This window comes from Anopheles moucheti, chromosome 2 (genome assembly GCF_943734755.1).
Source record: "Anopheles moucheti chromosome 2, idAnoMoucSN_F20_07, whole genome shotgun sequence".
Taxonomy (NCBI): domain Eukaryota; kingdom Metazoa; phylum Arthropoda; class Insecta; order Diptera; family Culicidae; genus Anopheles; species Anopheles moucheti.
Genome location: NC_069140.1, coordinates 50,609,794 through 50,631,883, shown reverse-complemented (window position 1 = coordinate 50,631,883; position 22,090 = coordinate 50,609,794). Strand labels below are relative to the sequence as shown.

Sequence of the window (22,090 nt, the reverse complement as noted above, 5' to 3'; positions counted from 1 at the left end):
ATCGAATAAAAAAACGGGGGGCGAATAGAGAAGAACAATAAATAGCAACCCCTATTTTCCGTGCGCGCTTCGTGTATTCCGCAACATGGTGTAACCAAGTGTTCGGTGTGTACTCATATTTTGCGAGCATTCAGGATGCTGGAGCAAGTGCAGACATTTGTGTAGAATCGAGAAAGTTGCATCGGCCACCCATCACCCGTCAGGCGTGTTGCAGGGCGACCGCGTCAGTGCAGGAAGCGAAAAGCGACCGTAGATCTCTAACCTTCCGCAGCAAGATATCGTACTATATCGCGGATCGCGCTAATTACTTTCTAAAGCGGATATCTCGCAAAGAACCTGTTTTAGTGCGAAGTCGCGTTTGTTGATGCAATTGTGGCCCGTACCATCTCGGTATACGGTAGCAGGATCTGCAATTGCGGAAATCGAACCAGCACCGCATCGTCTGATGGCTTGTTGCATCGTGGATGCGTTTCGATAGAGAGTAAAGTGTAACCATATTACAAGGGCTACTTTTTGCAAAGAAAACAACAACAAAACATCAGCGTTACCTCACATCCCGGACGGGAAGGGACGAAAAATATCATCATTTGATGATTCAGCGGCTAGGATACAGAAAGCCACGGTCTATTCCCGGAATACGTCCATGCTATCTTTTCTTTCTTCGTACCAGATTTGTAAAGTTCCAATAGAAGAACATGCACAGCTAGTGGGAAAATTGTGATGTGTGGCCTACAGTGAAACGTGAATCTCGACAATTTATTGTGTGTGCGTGCGTGTGTATCCGACGCATTTCAGAAAAGAAAGCCAAAGCATAAGAAAAAGGAAACCCACGCGAAGAGCAAATAGTAGTACGAAACAATAACTGGGAAGACAACGTTTTCCCGAAGTGCTGGCCCACACTCCTGGACGCTCGGTGGGGGGTAAAAATATTATTTGCGTATGGTGGTGGGAGTGTGCTTCCCAGCATTGTTGCGTGTCTTTTATCCGTGTGGATGTATCCTTGCAAAGGACGAGATATTGCCGTTTTGTATGTCTACCATTAGTGAAGTTAGGGTGCGTGCGATCGTAAGGAAGCTGAAAATTTTCCTTTTCCTTTCAGCGGTCTTGTAATAGCACATTACACGCAAGTGTGTGAGTGTGTGTGCATGAGTGCGTGCGTTGTCATGATTGTGTGCGTGTATTGCTGGTGGTGAATGTCAAAACTTCTGTTTGACAGAGATTTGTTGGTGTTTTGTTTCCCTCTTGCGCCTCCCGGTCAGCACAAAGTGTATAATCAAAAGTAACCCCGATTCTCTGCTCGACTCGATGTAGCGTATGTAACCTTGAGTTGGATGTAAACTTTCCCCACAAAAAGCCGGCGAGAAACCGTTATTGCGAAGACAGTGAATTAAGCACAATTTTGCTGTGTCTAGGCTTGCTTAGCAGCTTTGTATAACGTTAGATGCATTTCCTGTTTGGAACGCTGGCTGGCATTGGTGTTTGGAAGAAAGTAAACAAACGCGGCCGAAGCGAATTGCAATCTAGTTGGTGACATTTGAACGAACGGCAGCAGTTCGGTTTCATTGCTGGCAGAAGTGCGACATAGAGCGAAGGCTGGCAAAAATACCGGCGTGACATTAAAGTGCAAATCTCGTGAAATTATTGTATCTGCAAGTAATATTCTTGCCGGCTTCAGTTCCGCAAGATTATCAGATCCAAAGCTACAAGGAAACATCCACATCACGCCGTTAGACAGCACCGTCAGGGTTCAGCAAGGTGGATACTAAAAGCAACCTGGGACTTTCCCAGGATTTTGAGAGGATGGTCGGACTGACGGGTGGATCGCATCTCTATGCGGCCGGTATACCAGCGGCCGCACAGGAAAGTATGTACAACGACGCGTATACATCGAACACATTTTGGAACTCTCTGTTGTATCCTTTTCTAATTGAGTTTTGTTTTCCGTTCTCCCTTTCCGGTAGTTGTCCGCGACATGGCTGCCATGCCAACGGCCGCTCCGACCAGTGCGGACGCGTGCCTCAGTATCGTCCATTCGCTAATGTGCCACCGACAGGGAGGTGAGAGCGAAGGCTTTTCCAAGCGTGCTATTGAGTCGCTGGTCAAGAAATTGAAGGAAAAACGCGACGAACTGGATTCGCTGATTACGGCCATCACCACGAACGGGGCACATCCGAGCAAATGTGTCACGATACAACGTACGCTTGATGGCCGATTGCAGGTGAGTTTCTTAATAAAGGTTTTAGAAAGGTTCGACGAGATTTTAAGAAGCAATTAGCGAACAGGAATAACAGACTTATTAATGTTTTTGTCGTTCTCCTTCCTTCTGAGGCTTTCAACGTTTCCCAAATCCGAAAAATTCTTAATTCATGTATCACAATGATTCATTTTTTATTTCAGGTCGCTGGACGTAAAGGATTTCCACATGTGATCTATGCGCGCATCTGGCGTTGGCCCGATCTGCACAAAAATGAACTAAAGCACGTAAAGTTTTGTCAGTTTGCTTTTGATCTTAAATGCGATTCGGTCTGTGTTAATCCTTACCACTACGAACGTGTTGTTTCACCCGGAATTGGTAAGTGGGTGGTTTTAGATAGTTTTTTTTCCCCAGGTTTCTCGCTTCATTACTATATATGGTTGCTCTTGGTATTGTAGATCTGTCGGGTCTCACGCTGCAGTCTGGCCCCAGCCGCTTAATAAAGGATGAATATACGCCGGGTTCGGTCGTTGGTGGAGGCATGGATATAGATGGCAATGAAATCGGTACCATACAGCATCATCCCTCAATGGTTGCCGGTGGTGCGTATAGCACCATGTCAATGCACCCACAGGTGTCCGGTAAGAATGGATATTGTTTTGAACGTGCTTTTGTTTTGATTATTAATTTTTTTTTCTTTATTCACTTTATGTTTTTGATTTCTTCTTGGCTTGGTTTATGAATTGTTTGTGTTCGTTGCGGTTTGATTGTTTCCATAGACCCGTCTCAAATGAGCGGTCTGTATGGATCGAGTAGTGGTCCACGGCCGATCCCGAAACTGGAATCCGCCGAGCAATCTCGAAATAGTGGTCCCAGCAGTTGGATGAGCGGTGCTGGTAGCGTCAGTGGTCCATCGTCCGCCACGGCGGCCATGTTATCAGCGGCCTCCTCATCCGGAAGCCAGCAGCACACTCGCTTATCTTCATCCTTACCCCTTTGTGAGCATTTTGTTTTTTTTTTTTGTTTTATTATTGCTACAACAAAATAACTACAATTTATAGACAGAATTACTAATTATCATTTTTTTCGCTATGGCATTATTTGTAGCTTCCGTTATCGGTGGTCCTGCCGGGTTGACGAACAATGGTTTACGAGCACCACAAAGCTCGCAGCAACAACCACCACCAACACAACAGCAACAGCAGCCTTCATCACAGTCCAGCTCACAATTAACAAACGGCGGCTTGCTGGGCAGTTCTACCCAATCAAGCTCCAGTGCTGGTGGTAGCAGTGCAGGGTTGATCGGTGGTGAAGCCTCTCAATATTATACGAACGCTGCCAGCGCCGACCCGTCGATGGGAAACGATCCGCAAAGTGGAATGGGACCATCCAGTATGTCCGGTTCACTTTCTGCAACCTCGCCCGTCTCCCCTCATCTGCAGCAAAATGGGTACGTGTCAGCTAGCAATGGACAGTCGGCACAGGCCGGTCCTTCCGGCGCTCAGCCGCCTCCAAATCAAACGGGTGCGCAACAATACCAACAACAACAGCAGCAACAGCAACAATCACAACAGCAGCAAGGCGGTTCGGCAACGTGGTCCGGTTCGAATACTCTGAATTACACACAATCGATACAACCTCCGGCACATGCAGGGAGTTCGCATCAGCAGCAAGCATCACAGCAACCGTCTCAGTACTGGCCGCATAGTTCTAGTGGTTCTACCGGAGCGGTTAGTGCTGCCACTGGTTCCGGTGTAGGTACCACTTCTGGTGGACAGCTGGCTGAACTGCCCGGTCAGCAGCGTTTATTGTCGCGACAGCCTGCACCGGAGTACTGGTGTTCGGTGGCCTATTTCGAGTTGGATACGCAGGTCGGTGAAATGTTCAAGGTACCTTCAAACCGGCCAAACGTCACAATCGATGGATACGTTGATCCTTCCGGTGGTAATCGGTTCTGTCTCGGAGCGCTTAGCAACGTGCATCGAACAGAGCAGAGTGAAAAGGCTAGGTAAATTTAGAAGTGATAATATTTAGTTTGCGTACAGCATGTAATCAATTATTTATGTCTCCTTTGCAGGCTACATATTGGCAAAGGTGTACAACTGGATTTACGAGGTGAAGGAGACGTCTGGTTGCGATGTCTCAGTGATCATTCAGTATTTGTACAGAGCTACTACCTCGATCGGGAAGCAGGTCGAACGCCGGGCGATGCTGTACACAAAATTTATCCCGCAGCATGTATAAAGGTTTGCTAAATTATTCTCATACGTTGCAATGCTACATTATTAGCAATAATGTTCTGATTCCGGAGTTCTACGATCTTGTCATACTTTTTTCAAATATTTTGACAGGTATTCGATCTGCGACAGTGTCATTTGCAGATGCAATCCCTCGCCAACTGTGCCCAGAAAGCGGCTCAGATGCAAGCCGCGGTTGTAGCGGGTGTGTCGGCCGTAGGAGCTCCTAGAAGTATGCATTTGGTAAACTTTGTATTGCGACTGCATTCTAATCATTTGCTTGAATCTCGCATTGCAGGCCTCTCCGCTGTTGCAGGAATTGGCGTAGATGATTTACGACGTCTCTGCATCCTGCGACTGTCCTTTGTGAAAGGTTGGGGTCCCGACTACCCAAGACAATCGATCAAGGAAACGCCATGCTGGGTGGAGGTACATCTCCACCGAGCGCTGCAACTGCTGGACGAAGTGCTCCACCAGATGCCGATTGATGGACCCCGTGCCATTGAGTAGAGATAAGCTAACAGTAGCTCAAAACCTACATGACTGCTACTACAGCTATCTCGGCAACGATTATTGAGGTGCAGGTGAGGTAAGATGATAAGTATCGTTTAAAAGCACTACGTTTTTAGGTTTAACTGAACATATACGATCAACAATCGTAGAATGGATTTTCGTGGAATGGAGGAAAAGTGTGTAAATATAGATTTGGACCGTAAATGGCCCAAACTGGGTGTATGGGTGATGACGATAATGAGTGGGTTTCGTAGTGTGTACAAGTGTGATTCTAATATGACAAAGATTTAGTTTGATAAGAAAGCATACGCAATCGTAAAAGGCAAAGGCGCACTGGCGTGTGCACCCGTAGTGAGTGTGACACGAACAGGTGATAGAATAGTGGTACTACAAAAACTAGGGCATGAAAGTGATGCAACGTTATTCAAACCTTCTCATGTATACTAATGTTGGGCAAAGATAAAACAAATGTGCTGAAAAGATATATTACGAAACAAACGCGTACGTAGCATAACGCATAACGCTGCTCAACACGCATGTTTTAGATTGATAAACAGTTGAAGAATGTACTGAAGAATGCTATTGATCGCATACTCTGCAGTGAAAGTAAAATTCTAACGACCTAGAAGCTGGAAGCATGTACGCAATGACGATAAATTTACGAATATGTTTAAATAGCAGAACACTGCCTCAATGCACGCTGCGGCAAATGGCACGTAGAAAAGGTATTTAACAGAAAATGAATCGAGTGTCGTGAGTACATTCAGCGATTATTAGCATCAAGCGCAACAGGAAAAACAAAAAACGGGACAAACAAACAAGCAACCGACCTACAACCTACAAAAATTGTCTACCTCTAATTGAAAAAAAGTATGTTAATACAAACGTTCAGCTCCTCCTACCGGTGGGAAATAATATCCAGAGACATTGAAATGATTGCAACAGGTTACGATCAAATACTGCTGAGCCATTCATACGTTTCTAACAAGACGTTATAAACATGTTCTAGAAGTAATAGTTTTTTTGCCCTACAAACCGTTATGAACAGCATGAGTGGATTGGATTGTTTTCGGGAAAAAACTTCTTTGGCCGTAGAATTGTGATGGTAAGCGGTTTGGTATTACTTTAAATGACATTGAGTAGAATTTTTAATTTCTGCTGTGTGTAAAGCCTTACGTGAGATCGTTGTAGGGATCGTTACAGGCAGAGCCTATAGTTGATGGTTTTCAATGTGACGGAAGCAAAAAAACAAAAGCTTGGTGGAAGAGCAATCAACATAAAAACAAACTTTTCTTCTGAAGTTAGATTCAACGTTTATCCGTTGAAACAAAATATGTACCCAATGCAGTGCGATTAAACCGCGCGAGTGCCCCATCGTTTGAAGATGTTCGTATTGCAAAAAGACAGCACCCAACCTTGTAAGAACTGGACTGGTAAGACTGGAGAAAAGCTTTCGATTGATGCTTAAAATGTTCTTTGCCTTTGTGCCATTTTGTGTATAGTTTCGTTGAAGTTGTGAATTAGTGAAACTGGTTCTATGCTTGTATGCCTATTAGTTTATTGTAATTTCTCGCAGTTGATCGCATTCGTTAGAATCAATAGGTTGACTTAAATCACTGGCAATAAATATTGGTTTATTTTCAATCGTATAAAACACCAGGTTCACAGCGATGATACGTTTTCACTAGATGAAATTTCTTGAAACATTTCATATAGCGTGTGAGAATAAATCACAAAATCTGTGACCACTAAGAATGTCACGACAACAGACTCGAGGGAATACAGCATTAAAATTGAAATGAATGAAAATTTTAATTTGAATGTGTTTCAAAGTTACAAGTGCAATGAACCCAACTTAAGAAAAGAGTAAAATAGTTATAAAAAAAAAACAAACATTGATAGAAATGAATATATTGTAGTACAGATAACATAAAAAAGATAACAAAATTAAATCACATGGCGGCACACACAAACACTAAGAAGAAATGCACGACATTCTTTAAAAAACGGCAAAACAAATGAGCCTCACTTGGTGTGAAACATGCGAAACCTATGCTCCTTATGGATAATGAAATGATCTTCGAAAGACAAAAAACAGACCACAGTGGAGAATTTTCATTTCTCCATTATTAAAGCTCCTTGTGCCTTTTATCGATTGCTCCTTTCTTCCGCAACCAGCATACAGATATGTCAAATGTGCGTATGTTTTTCGTAAAAAACGTTTTTCGTTGGTTTCGTTGGAGTACTTCGTAAAATCCTTTGTCATTTTGTTGTTTTCGGTAGTTGAATTGGCAAATATAAAAAAGCACACTATATGCTTGTTGTGATAATCTTTCGATAATAGATGCTACAAAGTGTAGATAGTTGCTTTTGGTTAAGTTCGAAGTGAATTAAATCTTTTTAAATCTTCAACAGTTGACACTTGTTTAGGTTTTCACAATATTTTTAATTTCGACTCCTTCAGTTGCTGCAAAACAAATGTTTTGTACAATTTTGAACCTATTAAGGATTGTAAACATTTTTCCAGTTCCGTTTATCAAGGGCACACGCTTGGAATTAAGCAAGTAGGGGTACGTACGTAATACAGGTAAAAATGCAACAGTGGTTTTGTTTTGTTGTCGGAACAATAGGATTGCACGTTTGAGAAGCCAATGTGTAAACAGTACATCAAAATCAAAGTTGAAAGCATAAACTACAACTAGCATGAGAAGCCCAATCTGGGTAGTAGCAACGTGACCTGGCAGAAATGATGAAAAAAAGAAACAAATAATAACAGAAAGTAATAAAAAGTTTGCAAACTAACGAGGAAAGCAGAAAAAGAAACAAAATATATACATTATAGATTTATCCCTATTACGAAATGTAAATGAGTTGCATCATTTTATGAATAAAAAGATCCACTATTTTTAAGTAAATACGCGCAATGGTTGTACTTTTGCGAATCCGGGAGAGAAACACATTTTCTGCATCTTTCCAATGAAATGATGTATTAATTCGCTACACGAGTACGTTGTCGTATAATGAAATTTCCTGTTGAAATGAAAATTATTTTATTTGATAGCATCCATCACTTATCCCATCCACTTAATATGTATTTACAGATGAAGAGGAACGAACACGCACCGCATGTGGGCTTCGTTCAAAGAATGTTGTGACCAAAAAGCTAGACCGCTACATATCGATGCGATGTGTTCTGAGCAGAAGCTCTGTCCCATTACATGCTAGAATCGAACAATAATACGTGCATCCTTACGCTTAAAGTTGCACAGCTTCTAATGCTGATGCGTAACCAGTTGTACCACGGAACTCCTATAATGTACGAGACTAGATTCCCTACGTGATATCGTTTGTACAGAGCCAGAACTCTGATTTCCGCAAAGTGGTTTAGTGGTGGCGACATTATGCCGTCTGTGTGTTGTTAACAAAACACCTGGAACTCTGAAACCAAGACCAATTGCTTTGCGATATGATGATTCCTTAAAGAAACCCGTGCTCGTTGAGGAACTCGTCACTAATTTCCTGCTCGTTGATGTTTATCAGGTTGCCGAAATCACTCTCGTCGAAGTTCCCCATGTCGGGAAGGTAGTAGGGAATGGTTTCGACAACCACGTTTGGACCAGCCTGCACCTGCTGGACGTTACTGAAGAATGGCACAATGATGTCGTCGTTCGCAGGTTGCGGTATTTCGTTATCGGAGAAGATCTGTGTGAGTAAAGAGAACTGCTTTAAATTTCACATCTTCGTGATAATTATTCAAACTAAACATTAGGTTGAGAGCATCTAGTATCTCACCTCGTCCACGTTGAGAGTGTTGAAAATACTGGCACCATTTTCCCCGTTGATGATGGAATCGAAGTTAATCGTGCAGCTTTCTACCATCGCACTAGCTCGCATCAGTTGTTCCTCGTTGACTGGTAGTTCCGCGACTGGTTGCAGGATAGAGAGCTCCGTTTGTCCCACATTCTCACCGGTGGCACTGATTGGTACCGGTTGAAGGACCGTTTCCATTGCTGATTTGCTGTAGTTGTCAATAATATCGATCATTACGTTCTGCACCTGGAGAGGCGTTGCTACGGCTTCTGGCTGAGCACAGTTGTTATTATTGCTGTCTAGGGTGGTCTGCTGTGGCTGATGCGCGTCAACAACGGGTGATACACAATCGATCGTTGCCGGTGATGTTGTCGCGATCGTTTCGAGCGCTGCCTCGCAGGATGATGCCGTCGGATACTTAGGAAGATTATTGTTAACAGTTTGTTCGTTGTTGTTGTTGATGCCATTCGTAGTTTGCTTTAACTCGAAACGGGCCGATGTCGATCGCCGATTGCATTGTGTGCCATTGTTGGTTGATTTGTTTCGCTGCCTTACGCGCACCCGTCGACGTTCGCTCTTTGACACATCCATAGAGAGCTCCCAGTAGCCTCCCTTTCCCTTCTCATCTTTGGCCCGTTGTACTTTGGTAAAGAAAAAACTCAGCGACAAGTTGTGTCTGATGGAGTTCTAAAGATAAATTGCAATACAAAAAAAAGCTAATACTGTATAATACTGTAAAATAGGAAAAGTGATTTTGGGGGGAAGGGAATATGCGAACAAGCGCGATACCTACATTCCAGTTTTTGTGCACTTTGTAGTAGGAAAACTTTTCCTGTATCCATTTGCATATCTGCTTGAGCGTCATGCGGCCCTCCTCCAGCATGGCCATGGCGATGATTTGTGCATAGTTGAAGGGTGGTTTTTCCAGCGAGCTCGACACTGACGTGTACTGCTCTTTGCGCTTGTCGTATGTTTCCCGGCTCCTGTCCAAACGGAAGCGGTATGTCAGAAATAGCAGAGTGTCGGGTCGACCCGTAAATCCCGTCGGTACCTACCTTCGTACTTGTGCGATAAATTTATTAAACCGTGCCGTAGGCAAATCCGTTAGCGGAGCGTCCGACGGCGTCAGGTTGGTGATGTTCTTCAACTCCGTCAGCCAGGACAGATTGGTTAGTTCCGGTTCGGAATCATCGTCCTCTTCTTCCCGGGGTTCCCCAGGCCCGGTTCCTGTTTCCATCTCTTCATACTCTAGCTCATCTGTCTCGATCGCTTCGGTAAGATCTGCTGCGTTAAGCTCCCCCAGGGTGTCACACACAACGGGTTCGGATGGTTCCACACTGCTGAAGCTGTGATCCAGTTCGGAGTTAGCGGGAGTATCCAGCGGTGCATGGGAGATAGGAGACCCGATTGTCAGTTGGGGAACTCCATTGGTGTAGTTGTGGTTTGCGGGACTTGGCGAAGATGTCACGTCCGCATCGATCGATGCACTGCTGTTCAGGTCGTCCACCGATTGTTCCGATGTAGCTGAACCGGCTGTAGAAGTTGCCGGTGTCAGCGGGAGCGCTACATTGTGAGCGTTTAGTATGTAATCATAAGCTGTAAGTGAAGAAAAGCGTTTTCTAAAGGATATTCTTCTCGGGATATTCTTCTTCTGAGGTTGGTGCAGGGATAGAGAAGTTGTAGATAGAGAAGATTCTGAAGTTGTAGACTACATACTTGCTGACGTAGTACGAATTTAGTATGACGCCATGTAAATCGATTACTTACAGCTCATATCATTGTTGTAAATGATGATGGTGCCTGGAATTTTCAGCAAATTGTTCAAAAGGTCGTCTTCCTCCAGTTGCGTCATTGTGTGGTTGCGTATCGGAAAGCCGTACCAGGGGCTTCCGGAATTGGAATTACGTTTGCTCAAATCAATCTCCTCAAACCCCGACCCCGAATGGTCGCGGAATAGTGCGGGGGGAGTTCTTCGAGAGACACACCAATCCACTGCCACTTCACAGCTTTATCCAACGGTCAGCAGAAATTGCGCACTGCGTATACGGTCCACCGGAGGCCATTAATCCGTCATTGAAATAACCGGGAGAAAATGTCATCATTTTCGTACCACTTTTCCAACGGTAGATTTGCTTTTATGTGTGTTCGCACTTTTTTGCGTTCGCAAAGGATCAAAATGATCGTTTTTTTTTCTTTAGCTTCTCACCGTTACAGTTCGCGTTAGTGCCAACGCATCGCAGTCCGTTATTAATTATTCACGCACGTGAGCAACAAAATAGGAAAAACTTTCTCTGGTGGTGCAATTTTCTTCGCGATATTTCTACCCATTTCCATCGGACGCACATTTGTTTTTCTTTAATCGCGTTTTAAAACGATTTAAATTTCCAGTTTTATTAGCTTTTTTTCCAACGAATTCACGGTTCACCTTTCCATCGGGCCGTCGTAGTGGGGCCGTTCACGGTTCAAGGATCGATGACGAATTTTCAACGGAAAACACGCGCACTGAGAGCCGTTCATGTCGAATGTCGCGTAACGATTCGATCATTGAAACGACGATTCATCGATTATTTCGAGATTCGAACCAGCAACGAACGTATCACTGTCACAAGTTTGCACTATTTAAGAGATGCTCCTGTAGCGTTACTAATGCTTTGTGTAGCTTCCTTTAGTTAAACTTTTTCTCCAGCGGAAAACCCCCCCTTTGGGGGGTGGGTAGGAAATTTTGTGGGGGTTAATTTTCTGTGCTTTCTTTTTTTTTGCTGTTTGGATTGTGCGCGCGCCTTTAACCGTTTACAGTCACGTTAACCGTTTGCTGCTGTCGCCTTCGTACAATGACCGACTGGACAAAGGCTTCCCTGCTCTGGGTCCTAGCTCCCGTACGCGGTCACAGAGCAGTGGTCAGTCGGTGCACAGTCACTGTTCGTCCTGTTCTAGCTCGGGATAGGAGGGTGGGTTATGCCCATTGCCTCGCGCTGCTGTGCTGTGTCCGTTTGCCCGAGTCGCAGTATATGCTCTGCCCTACTGAGTGGTACACCACATGGGCCACCGCTACTCTTTGACCTCATGCGCTCGCACAGGACTTTATCCAGCGCGAGCAGAGGGTCCAGCCTAGGTGTATACGTGTGTGAGTGTATATACGTTCGGAAAAATGAACACGTCCCCCGGTTCGATCGTACCGTTTCGGCAGATGTCCTTTTCCCTTGCGCGGCGAAGCTCACGCCGGAGGTCCTGCTCTATTCCGGATCCGACGTGTCGCCCGTGGGGATACCTCGCCCGGTGGACATAATTTTTGTCTTCCCTCACGGTCTTTTTCCTTCGCTGGTTGATTGCATCATGTGCTGGGCCTTTAAACGGTGTTTGGGCATGCGTTCGTGCATATGTTACAATTGTTTAACGGTTGAGAAACGCTCACTTTAGCCTAGTAATAGGAATTGCGGTGGCACGTTGCGAGGGATGGCGGTGGACGGTGCCCTGCCGTCCAGAACACCAGGACGCCACCGATATTCTGTTATCCTTTTGCTTTCTATTTCCTCCTTTCTTCTGGTTTCCTTTTTTATTTGCTGGTCCATCGGTACCCATTCCCGTGTCGTTCCATTGACTGACTTCGGTACGTACGTGCAAACGGTAATGAATAAAGAATGAACAAGGACTTCGGGTCCTCTGGTTTGAAGAACTGAAAACACACACACATACAGTTTGCGCAAGTTGAAAACGGGAAGGGAGAACACATTCGGAACACGGTGCTGAAGGGGTCCAAAACGGAAAGAATTGGCCCCTTACCCCGTTCCGAATGCTCTCGGTACATTTGTGCGTGCCATTATGCCTTCTGTTCGGATATGTATATAAGATAGCATCCGGTCTGCCGTTGAAGTTCGACGTGAAAACAGGACATTATGACGTCATTATGTAGTGCATGGTAGGCCTCTGCTTCAACCGCAGACCCTAATCGGTCATTCCACCCACGCATCGGGATTCCCCGCAAGAACAACTTTAAGGTTGGAAACAACAGCAAATCTTCAACCGACCGGCTTTTACTGTCCGGGGACTTACCGTCCTGCAAAAGACGCAGAAATAAGAGCAAACTTTGACCTCAGCACGTGTGCGGACACTCTCGGTGGAGGTCCTGGTGAGCGACATAGAGGGTCCTTCTATTTTATTCCTTTTTTTTCCTATTCGATTAGGTTGAATGGTTCACAGACTTGCTAAACCTATGCTGGTCCTTACGGAAGCTATTTGTCGCTAGGTTCGTTTAAACATTGGAATCATTCTTCCCCAGCGTAGCCATGTGTTTTGCGTAGTTTTTTTTTGTTCCAGTGTGCTACGTCCACGCGACGCACCTTATGCGTGACAGGTGCAGTGAAGCGTATCGAGCAGTACAGGACGGAGCACCTACGATACCCGCGCAGGTAAGCTAGTTTATTCCCATGTTCAATTGATCGATGGGCAGATGATGGCTAACTATCGAAAAGGGCGCATCATTTGCGCTTGTATAGCATGTATAGCTTGTATTAATTGCATTCATAGCATCACATTAATTGCATTCATAGCATAAGGATCATAAGTCACATAAGAAGTATAATTATTTAATAAACTGTTTTCCAGGCTTAAACCGAAGAAAATTGGGATGGCGTTGGTTTTCACACGACCGGACCGGTCTTAAATCCCATCCGGATCAATCTCTCTTAGACTATCCACCTACGGGCAGTGGGGGCTCAATCCCCTTTATTGGCCCTTGGCCCTTTGATAGTTGGACTCTTAATGTTGAAAAGTTTGGTCGAATTTAAGAAATCGCTGACTGAAGAAGGGTGTGGCTTCGAGGTTCCTCAAATGAGATGAAGCGAAGAGCGTAGTTGGAAGGAGCCCCACAACTGTCTCGCTTTGAACAGGTTGAACGGGGAGCCACCGTCAGATCCGCGACTAGCTACGGGAAAATAAAGTCAAAGAAATCAAGAAATGGCAGGCCTTAGACCTCTTGAGGTTGCTGTGCCGATAAAGTGCAAGAAGAAGTTGTGCCGTCTTGAGGTTGGATCTAATACACCCCGACAATTATGGATCACATCTCATCCAAATCGACTATTGGCAGCAGTCTTAAAGAATATGTCTAGAAGAATATGTCATATTATCTTACAACAGCCATAAAAGTACGTGGATATAGCCGTTCGATCAATACGCATGCATGCTTACGAGAACTTCAATTATTTTTAACATATGTGACAGTTATTTAGATAGTTTGCAATCTATCTTCAACCCTCGTTGTTCTTTAACATTTATTTTCAGTTATTCTTTTGAATGTATTAATTTAGACAACAAATTGAAGTTGCTCCCTTTAGCTGTTCTTTAACTCCATTTGTGTGAATCGTAGCATCATTTGCATCAGCCCTGCGACAATAATTGACACCACCAATAAATGTCTGCATCCATGGCACTTCACACGTACTTTGCCACGATTTTACCACGCGTGTACCTTCCCGCACTGGGAGCTGGTCGGGGCATGTAAGAGAAGAGGGCCGTACACATACATTTTGTACTAGGGTGGCTAAATCGTTTTATGCTCCCTGTGGTGTTGTGTGCTTGTGTCTATCTCCAAACTCGTACGAAACCGAACCTTGAAAAGGGCGCAAGGACTTTCTAAACAGTTTGCAAAGGTGCAGGTGTTGCATGGGAAATTGTTCGTCCTGCACGCGATCGGTCTTATCTAATGCAGGCTACCCTACGCAATCGGATCAGTAGAGTTGTTCCGTCGAGCACTGCTGGGGTGAGTGACTGTGTTGGGGTTGTACCACGCCAGTCATCGCGTCGCGTAGAACACTTTCCACCGGTTTTTTTGGGGGAAAATTGTTTGCATTCATTTCATTCCCTAATAGGGGGAGGGAAACATTACGCACCCTCCTCCCCCCGATCGAAAGCGCTTTATACTAAGGGACCCTTTATAGCGTGGTTATTACTACAGCAGCCTGAAAGGGGTCCTTTATTCTTCCCAGTGATCCACCCCGCCGTGCTGGTTCATCGCTCGCTGCCTGGCAGATAATCTGTGCCACAATAGCTCTAGCAGAATACACACCAACCCCGAACCGAGCCCGACGGCAAGTAGGAAGAACGCTCCAAGCAGGTGCGATGGTTGCAGCGGGATAGGGCCCGGATTGTCGAAATGGCGCGAGGTAGAGATGGCGTGCTGGACCTTATTATCGGCGAACTTTGTCACCACCTTTCGGGATCGAAAAATGGGTGAAGATGAATTAGTTTGTAAACTTACGGGAAGGGAGAAAAGAAATGATTGACAACATGATAGAATTTTTCTTTAATACTGGACACTTGTGCGGAATGTTCGTCCATGTTCCAAATTGCTGTTCGCCAATAGTACCCCATGAGGGGGTTGAACAAAGATTGGTCCTACATACATGCGCATTAGCGACTTGACGATAGACGACAGTATCTGTCCCTGTTTGGCTCAGCAATTAAATCGCACCACACTGACCACTCAGTAACACCTCCTTGTCCACGTTGGCTGCGGCTGTGGGTTGTACATAAGACCACCTCCAGCCGCTTCTTACCTTCAACTCCCAGTAGCGCTGGATGCCGCTCTGGAAAATGACCAGCGTCAGCTCGTCGAGCTCGTTCATGAGCGGCCAGGTTTTGGTGGCCATAGCCACACAGTTCTCCCAGTAAATGTCCTCGAGCATGATTTCGTAGTTGTTGGACACCTCGTCCGTAATGTAGTCGCCAATCGCATAGTGGCCATACGGTAACCGTTCGATGCTGTACGCCAGGTTCCGATGTTTTGCCTCCTCGTGCAGTACATCTTTCGGGTTGGTGACGAAATTATTCAACAACTTCACAATCGTCGGCTAGCGGGAATCGGAATGGAATCGAAAGAACAAAGCGCACACACCTGTGTAATACAATCTTGCGAGCGAGAACGAACTCCAAGCGTTACCGACCTGCGTTGCGAGCTGAATGGAGAAGATCCAGGCGTCGTGTGTCGAACCCCAGCGTAGATTACGATCGGCGAGATCCTGCACGGTGTCGATCGATTTTTCGTACCGTGGCACCGTCATTACGCTGGCCAGTCCACCGCTGTACGCGTTTCCGATCATCAAGCCCACGATGAGCAGCGATCCGATCAGGATCATCTGCGAGCTGAAAGGATTTCGGATGGTACGCAGCAGGACAGCCTGGAGTATGAAGATGGATATGACTCCCATCATGGATTCACACACATCCACCCGATTCGACTGTGGAGTAGTGGAAAACAAGTGACAGAGTTCGAGCGGATCAGTACGTATTCTTCGAAGGCTTCGAAACGCCAGTGACTCATTAATGTTACCTCACTGGCTTTAAACTTCTGCGTTACATAGCTGATCAGAACTTCAAACACGGTGGATACAAGAATGGTTGTGAGTACCGCTAGCCACAGAATCGTCGAGAACGGCAGTATGCCAATCATCCAGGAGGACAGTGGCAGGGGTTTCGGAACGATACAGGTGACACCGGTGCGCGAGATGGGTTTCGAGAGCGTAAGAAACATAAACTCGTGGTACCAGGAATAGAGCGCTCCGACTCCGATATCCGCTCGTCGTTCAACAACCGCTCCAATAATTCCATCGCCCGTCCTGTTATCATAAATCTGTCCCCATTCGCCTGCTTCATCGAGCGAGATCTCGAGACTGCAGTTCAGTTTGGCACAAAACTCAATGAACAGCCGCGACTCGGTGCCCTCGATCGCCAGTGAACGGTTGTGTTGGTAGAATGCGTTGGCATCATCCGAACTCTCCACACCGTTCCATAGCGTGTATGGTTCGTAGTTGAACATTGCAAGACGTACGTAGCGTCCCCGGAGATTAGTGCGCCTGTTGGGGAATAGATTCACGCCGAGGGATGCTGGTGTTGTGGATGTGCTGTTGTACCGTTCCAAAACCATCCAATCGTCTGTTTCGAACTCTTTCGTCAACAGATCCACACGGTTGTGATCTGGCTGAGGGCGTACCAGCAACAAATCCATCACGTCACGCACTGCACTGTGCTCCACGATGGTACGCTCATTTTCCGAGGCGTCATCTTGTATGAAAATGATTCGCTTCTGGAAGTATCGTACGGTTGCACGATCGTGGACGTAGTGAAACTGATCCAAAAATGTGATGGCAGTCGACTGTGCCAGAATGAAGGTCTGTTGAAGGATGGAATGCGTGATGCGTGATAGCTTCAAATTAATGTAATTATTAGTGGGTTGTCGCTTTTTTTTCTGCGCACGAGATCCGATCGCGACCTTAACGCAGTAGCGCTGTGTAAATCGTGCTTAGAATACGCGTGACGTTTTTTTTCTAACTACATGTGATCTACTGAGTAGAAAATCTTGAAATACTAACTACTGCCGCATACTACCTGACATCCATTTTCGATTGCCTCCAGAAGCACGTTTGGCTCATTACAGGACAGGTTCACCACCATTACAGGATGAGGAAATTGTTCCGTAGCAGCCGCCCAATGTCCAACACTGCTTGTGCCTACCACGATGCAGGTACAGAAAAAGGTGACCAAGTACTGGTTAACTATCAATAATAACGTACGGATTAGGCGTTTAGTTTTTCCTGTTGTACTGCTTATCAACTTACATATCCATAGCAAAAGCTGGTTTAACTCGAAGAGAAATATTTCCCGCTGCGTAAGCTCCAAAAGCTCTCTGCTGATGTTCATGTCTCTACCGTGCACTGAGGGCCCTAAGATGTGCTCTCCAGACCTTTATGAGCGCTACGTTTGCACCATTGATTGGAACAGAAAGTACAATATTGATGCATAAACACGGAAAATACGAGCAAAAACGGAAATTAGAAATTATGTAGATTCTGGTAAACATTTCAATAGTCGAACTGGATTGAATGTATCATGATCGATTAGCTAATTGGTTCAGTTCATTCGATCCACCACAGTTTCACCGCAAACGATTTGACCAGATCGACTCTAAACTGTTTGCTCATTACAAATTGCTCTATTACGGTGCGATTAGGTCGCAGCACGTAAGAAGGATACGTTAGAACTGCTTGGACCAAGATACTGTTTTCTCAACAGTTTAACTGGCTGTTTAAAGCTTGGGGCTTAATCAATTATTACGTAACGCAAAAATTACCAACTTTCGACCCCCTCCAGACTGACATGCTAATAAGTTTAAACGATTTTAGAATCATCCACAAGCTAGATGGCAACTATACTGCTCTTCGTAAACAATGTTTGTTTTCAGCCAGTTCGGATATTTCCAGTCCATAGATCAGGTTACCTAAACCCATTCCAGGTTCTGGATGAGGTAATCATTTTCTACACAAGACACTGTTCATGTCCCCAATCAGCACAGATCCGAAACGAAAGAACATTTAAGTACATTGAATAGTATCCATGCAAATCGATGGCATCCATTCCGCACAAGACTTCGTGCGTGTACGAATTTATTTATTATCGCTATCAGCTATTCTTGTGAGTGATTGTTCACTGTCTACTGTGACTCTGTTTATTTTGATTAATTTTCGAGTGTTCATGAAATATTGCTTTTTGTTGTAGGGTAAAATACGGTTAAAGTGGCTTAATAAGCATGGTGGAACTCGGACCGTCACTTCACATACGGATATACAAGCACCGATCATTTGCGTTGTCCAAAATCGATCATTGTTCCGAGAATGCGCAAACGTGCGAAGATTTTAAGACTTTTCCATAGTTTTTCATGCGCAATGCCGCTTTTATGAGTCGACATGTGAGAATGGTTGTAAACTGGATCCACCATTGCACACTTCTTATCTAGGCGTTGAACTTCTATCCACGTTACGTAATAAATGGTTGATTCCTTATAATGCACAACGTAATTAATATTGCACATGACTCAGAGAAATATCGCACAACGCAGACGGAAATCGACCCGTAATGTACACCTCGTGGACAAAACAACTGTTGGACGTGTTTTATCGTCTACGATCTTCACAAACACGATGCGATAAACATGTATGACCATATGGTACTACTCAAAACTACCATCTGAAACGTGACTTAAGTCGATGGAAGTCAACGTCACTAGGTGTTTTGATAATTCGGCCGGAAGTTGAATTTAGGGGGTAGTGGTTGGATATCGGACAAAGCGCCGTGTAATGTCTATAATTAGTGGATATGTGGATTGCCGGTACTGAACAAAACAGATGTACATGCAACTGTTGCTATCTGTTGGACGATCGTCACGATCCTACTCGATCCTCGAACATATATAAAAGATTACATGTTAGTGGTGGATGGTGTGTAGTTTGAATTCATATCCATTACAATGAAGTTCTGCATTGCTTTAGTGGTCTTTTGCTTCGCCTTGCTAGGCACGGTGATGGTCAGTGTGCAGGTAACGGATTGTTTTTGAAAGCTTCCCATACAAACGTTCCCGGTCTCATGTTTCTCGCTCACTTGTGTATATATATAGGCGAACCACGATGAGGACGTGGAGCAGGCGAAGGAAATGCTTCGTGGACTGGCGGCTGAGTGTAAAACCAAAGAAGGTGCAACGGACGACGATGTAGATGGGTTTGTGAACGATAAGATGCCCGATACGCGTACCCAGAAATGTTTGGCCGGTTGCATGCAGGAGCAGTTCGGTATCTCGAACGGGAAAGCGTTCCAGGAGGATGGATTCATCGAAATCGCAAAGATGCTCATGAAGGGGGATGAGAAAAAGATCGAACTTGCGCGAGAGATCGCTACCGACTGCAAGGATGTAACGAACGAAGATCGGTGCGAGCTAGCGCTGGACATTATGAATTGTTTGAAGGATTCGGCCGAAAAGCATGGCGTTGAGCTTAAGCACTAGGAAATAGGTTTCTCATCAAATCACACCACACAGTAACGAACAACGATGAACAACAACGACGGTAACTCGAACTAATGAACAAAAGAAACTGCATGAGAGTTCCTGAAGTAAACGATAAATTATCCGTACAAATATTAATACAAATCACTATATGATATTGTTTTATTTCGCATCATTTCCATGCGGCCTCTGGATACCTTGTTTTAGTCAAATTTATAGTTCTTCATCACCGCATTAAATATAGGCTTACAATCGATCTTCGCGTTTAGCCGAGCGCACAACAGAAACACTCCGGAGAGTTTCCTGTGCAGCGAATAGATTTCTTCCGGTGGTGGACATAACCGATGGGCGATCATTACCGGCACTAGTGACGCAATCTTCTTTGTGGTACTTTGTCGTCCAAATTCAAACTCACCCGGCACGCTAAATACTTCGCCTAGTATGAGCACAGCGTCGATGTGTGCATTTTCCATTGCAGGCGTTTCATAGCCAGTGAGGAAACCCATCTTGCGCGATAGCTCTAGTATCTGTTGGCGATCGTTTTTCGTGGCCGCAATAATAACCTACAATGAGATGGAGGCGTATCAAAACTGGTATAGGGAGGTGTCTCAAATGTATTGATCTTACTTTTAAGTAATCGTCCATGAATGCTTTCTGGTAGAAGCGAGTCGCACCAAAGTCGATCAGCATAACCTGTTTCGTCGATGCGTCGTAAAGGAAGTTGGACCAATTCGGATCCGTCTGCATGCATCGGAAAGTGAACAGTTCGTTCAGACAGAGCTTCATCACGCAGTAAGCGATGTGATCGCGATGTTCTTGACTAAAATCGAAAGCATTACTCGTATGTGATTCAATTTGACCTCTACAACCATTCATCATTTACCTCATGTCAAAGCATCGATCCATCGGTACACCCGGGACAAGCTCAGTCGTCAGCACATTCTTCGAGGTGAGTTCCTTCACCACGCGTGGTACGCGATATTCGGGCATGTGCCGTATCATCTCAGCGAACCGTTCCGTGTATTCGGCCTCGCGTGTATAATCCACCTCCCAGGCCAATTCACGCTTGGCCACCGCCACCACATTATCGATAAATACACCGGCCGGAAACACGTCCCATACCTTCAGCATCGACACCAAGTTATCGATATCGCTTTCGATACTTTTGGCAACGCCCGGATACTGAATCTTGATTGCCACTTCCATCCCATCGTCCTTCAGAACGCCACGATGTACCTGACCAATTGAGGCAGCGGCAAACGGTTTTTGATCGAAGCTTTGTAACTTCGAACGCCAGTTCGGCCCAAGCTCGCTAACCAGCTGCTTTTCCACCTGCCAGTCTGGCATATAATCGGCCGCCTGCCGCACGCGTTCGAACGCTTTCACCAACTGCGGTGAAACGATGTTGGAATCTTGAATGCTGAGAATTTGTCCCAGTTTAAGGGCAGCGCCTCGAACCTTGCAAAGTGTGTCGACGATTCGTTCGGCATTGGTAGGGCTGAAGAGCGCTTGCTTCACGTCTAGCGTTCCTCCGATGCCGAGAGCACCTTTGGCGAGTTCATTTACCGTGCCCAACCCCAAACCGGCGAAAAGTCCACCAAATGATGCGAGTCGTGCCACACGAGAAGATGGCACTTTGCGCTGCTTAGCGACGGTGCTTAGCTGAGGTAGTTCGATTGGTTGTACCGGATTGGTCGATGGTGCAGCTGGCTGTACCGGCACGGAAGGATTCTTATTATAAGAGGAAACAAAATGCATCATCTTTTCCATCTGTTGCTCATCCTGTGTAAAAGCTTTTGCTTTTGCACTAGTCGTCTCTGGAGGTAGATTAGTGCGTGATGTTGTTGTGGGCTGTGGTGCAGCTGGGATCTCTGGTTCAACGACTGGTTTTGTTCCGGCAGTCATACTGTTGTCCAAACTTAACTTTATTTCACGATTTTTGTTATGTTCCGATAGAATCGTCTCCAGTTCTTTTAGCGTTATCTTAGAAATGTCCAAGCTGGCTATATCACCCGGTTGTTCCGTAGCTGAAGCCGACCCTGTGCCCGGTGCATAAACACGTTGACTCAAAAAGGCATCCGGTGATAGTGGCCCAACTTTTGGCATCGCAGCCGCGGTCAGTTGGCGTAAGCCTTCCGCAACGATTGCTGTTCGTTCGATCGTTTCGCGCAGCACCCCGCCAGCCTTCTCCAACTCCTTTGTTGGATTATTGAGCACTTGCTTTACTGATTGTTCTCCGGTAGCGAGTTGCTGCTCGAGCGCTTCACGTACGCTCGAATTAGCCCAAAGGTGTTTAGCGTATTCGGATTGCGATTTGCCAACTGCATCGGCCACGATTTTGAGGCCTCGCAGAATACCAACGGCGTCTTGTGCGCGGGACATTGCACAGCGGAGCACAGGCTAGAATTAAAAGAACACTTTTTGCCTAACGTAAATGAAACGACGCTTACACTTAAACCACTTCGTTCTGGTAGAGATTGTGTACAACAGTTTCAGGTGGTCTTATTTCAC

General features: G+C 45.4%; 5 protein-coding genes across 5 annotated transcripts; 2 read left to right on the top strand and 3 right to left on the bottom strand.

The window, feature by feature from the left end:
* Positions 1-94: 94 nt before the first annotated feature.
* LOC128310115 (mothers against decapentaplegic homolog 4) lies at positions 95-6,897 on the top strand. The gene is made up of 9 exons (XM_053046667.1): positions 95-1,864; positions 1,962-2,218; positions 2,398-2,572; positions 2,653-2,835; positions 2,974-3,192; positions 3,302-4,202; positions 4,272-4,440; positions 4,546-4,663; positions 4,730-6,897. Exons 1-9 carry the CDS (start codon positions 1,801-1,803, stop codon positions 4,939-4,941), a joined length of 2,298 nt encoding a protein of 765 aa, XP_052902627.1. The 5' UTR covers positions 95-1,800; the 3' UTR covers positions 4,942-6,897.
* A 1,524-nt stretch (positions 6,898-8,421) lies between these two features.
* Positions 8,422-10,606, bottom strand: LOC128298575 (forkhead box C1-A). The gene is made up of 5 exons (XM_053034344.1): positions 10,522-10,606; positions 9,810-10,350; positions 9,548-9,737; positions 8,737-9,441; positions 8,422-8,646 (listed from the first exon to the last, which is right to left on the bottom strand). Exons 1-5 carry the CDS (start codon positions 10,604-10,606, stop codon positions 8,422-8,424), a joined length of 1,746 nt encoding a protein of 581 aa, XP_052890304.1.
* A 4,116-nt stretch (positions 10,607-14,722) lies between these two features.
* Positions 14,723-17,445, bottom strand: LOC128310241 (probable glutamate receptor). Its single transcript, XM_053046836.1, has 7 exons — positions 17,364-17,445; positions 17,134-17,255; positions 16,505-16,918; positions 16,079-16,468; positions 15,693-15,986; positions 15,306-15,599; positions 14,723-14,959 (listed from the first exon to the last, which is right to left on the bottom strand). Exons 1-7 carry the CDS (start codon positions 17,443-17,445, stop codon positions 14,723-14,725), a joined length of 1,833 nt encoding a protein of 610 aa, XP_052902796.1.
* A 1,587-nt stretch (positions 17,446-19,032) lies between these two features.
* On the top strand, positions 19,033-19,726 carry LOC128299061 (general odorant-binding protein 19d-like). The gene is made up of 2 exons (XM_053034908.1): positions 19,033-19,117; positions 19,196-19,726. Exons 1-2 carry the CDS (start codon positions 19,049-19,051, stop codon positions 19,577-19,579), a joined length of 453 nt encoding a protein of 150 aa, XP_052890868.1. The 5' UTR covers positions 19,033-19,048; the 3' UTR covers positions 19,580-19,726.
* LOC128299060 (atypical kinase COQ8B, mitochondrial) lies at positions 19,727-22,090 on the bottom strand. The gene is made up of 3 exons (XM_053034907.1): positions 20,463-22,090; positions 20,207-20,399; positions 19,727-20,142 (listed from the first exon to the last, which is right to left on the bottom strand). The coding sequence occupies exons 1-3, from the start codon at positions 21,959-21,961 to the stop codon at positions 19,783-19,785; spliced, it is 2,052 nt and encodes a 683-aa protein (XP_052890867.1). The 5' UTR covers positions 21,962-22,090; the 3' UTR covers positions 19,727-19,782.

What these genes read in the sequence shown, in the direction of transcription:
- LOC128310115 (XM_053046667.1), top strand. Translation starts at nt 1,801, where the DNA reads ATGGTCGGACTGACGGGTGGATCGCATCTCTATGCGGCCGGTATACCA. An exon ending in CGCTTGATGGCCGATTGCAG is followed by an intron (nt 2,219 to 2,397) that starts GTGAGTTTCTTA and finishes TTTTTATTTCAG; the next exon opens with GTCGCTGGACGTAAAGGATT. An exon ending in TGTTGTTTCACCCGGAATTG is followed by an intron (nt 2,573 to 2,652) that starts GTAAGTGGGTGG and finishes TTGGTATTGTAG; the next exon opens with ATCTGTCGGGTCTCACGCTG.
- LOC128298575 (XM_053034344.1), bottom strand. Translation starts at nt 10,606, where the DNA reads ATGACGCAACTGGAGGAAGACGACCTTTTGAACAATTTGCTGAAAATT. An exon ending in TTTATCGCACAAGTACGAAG is followed by an intron (nt 9,738 to 9,809) that starts GTAGGTACCGAC and finishes CCGTTTGGACAG; the next exon opens with GAGCCGGGAAACATACGACA. An exon ending in AAGTGCACAAAAACTGGAAT is followed by an intron (nt 9,442 to 9,547) that starts GTAGGTATCGCG and finishes ATTTATCTTTAG; the next exon opens with AACTCCATCAGACACAACTT.
- LOC128310241 (XM_053046836.1), bottom strand. Translation starts at nt 17,445, where the DNA reads ATGAACATCAGCAGAGAGCTTTTGGAGCTTACGCAGCGGGAAATATTT. An exon ending in CCAGCTTTTGCTATGGATAT is followed by an intron (nt 17,256 to 17,363) that starts GTAAGTTGATAA and finishes GCATCGTGGTAG; the next exon opens with GCACAAGCAGTGTTGGACAT. An exon ending in AGCGCTACTGGGAGTTGAAG is followed by an intron (nt 14,960 to 15,305) that starts GTAAGAAGCGGC and finishes CGATCCCGAAAG; the next exon opens with GTGGTGACAAAGTTCGCCGA.
- LOC128299061 (XM_053034908.1), top strand. Translation starts at nt 19,049, where the DNA reads ATGAAGTTCTGCATTGCTTTAGTGGTCTTTTGCTTCGCCTTGCTAGGC. An exon ending in CGGTGATGGTCAGTGTGCAG is followed by an intron (nt 19,118 to 19,195) that starts GTAACGGATTGT and finishes GTATATATATAG; the next exon opens with GCGAACCACGATGAGGACGT.
- LOC128299060 (XM_053034907.1), bottom strand. Translation starts at nt 21,961, where the DNA reads ATGTCCCGCGCACAAGACGCCGTTGGTATTCTGCGAGGCCTCAAAATC. An exon ending in GATCGATGCTTTGACATGAG is followed by an intron (nt 20,400 to 20,462) that starts GTAAATGATGAA and finishes TTTCGATTTTAG; the next exon opens with TCAAGAACATCGCGATCACA. An exon ending in TCATGGACGATTACTTAAAA is followed by an intron (nt 20,143 to 20,206) that starts GTAAGATCAATA and finishes ATCTCATTGTAG; the next exon opens with GTTATTATTGCGGCCACGAA.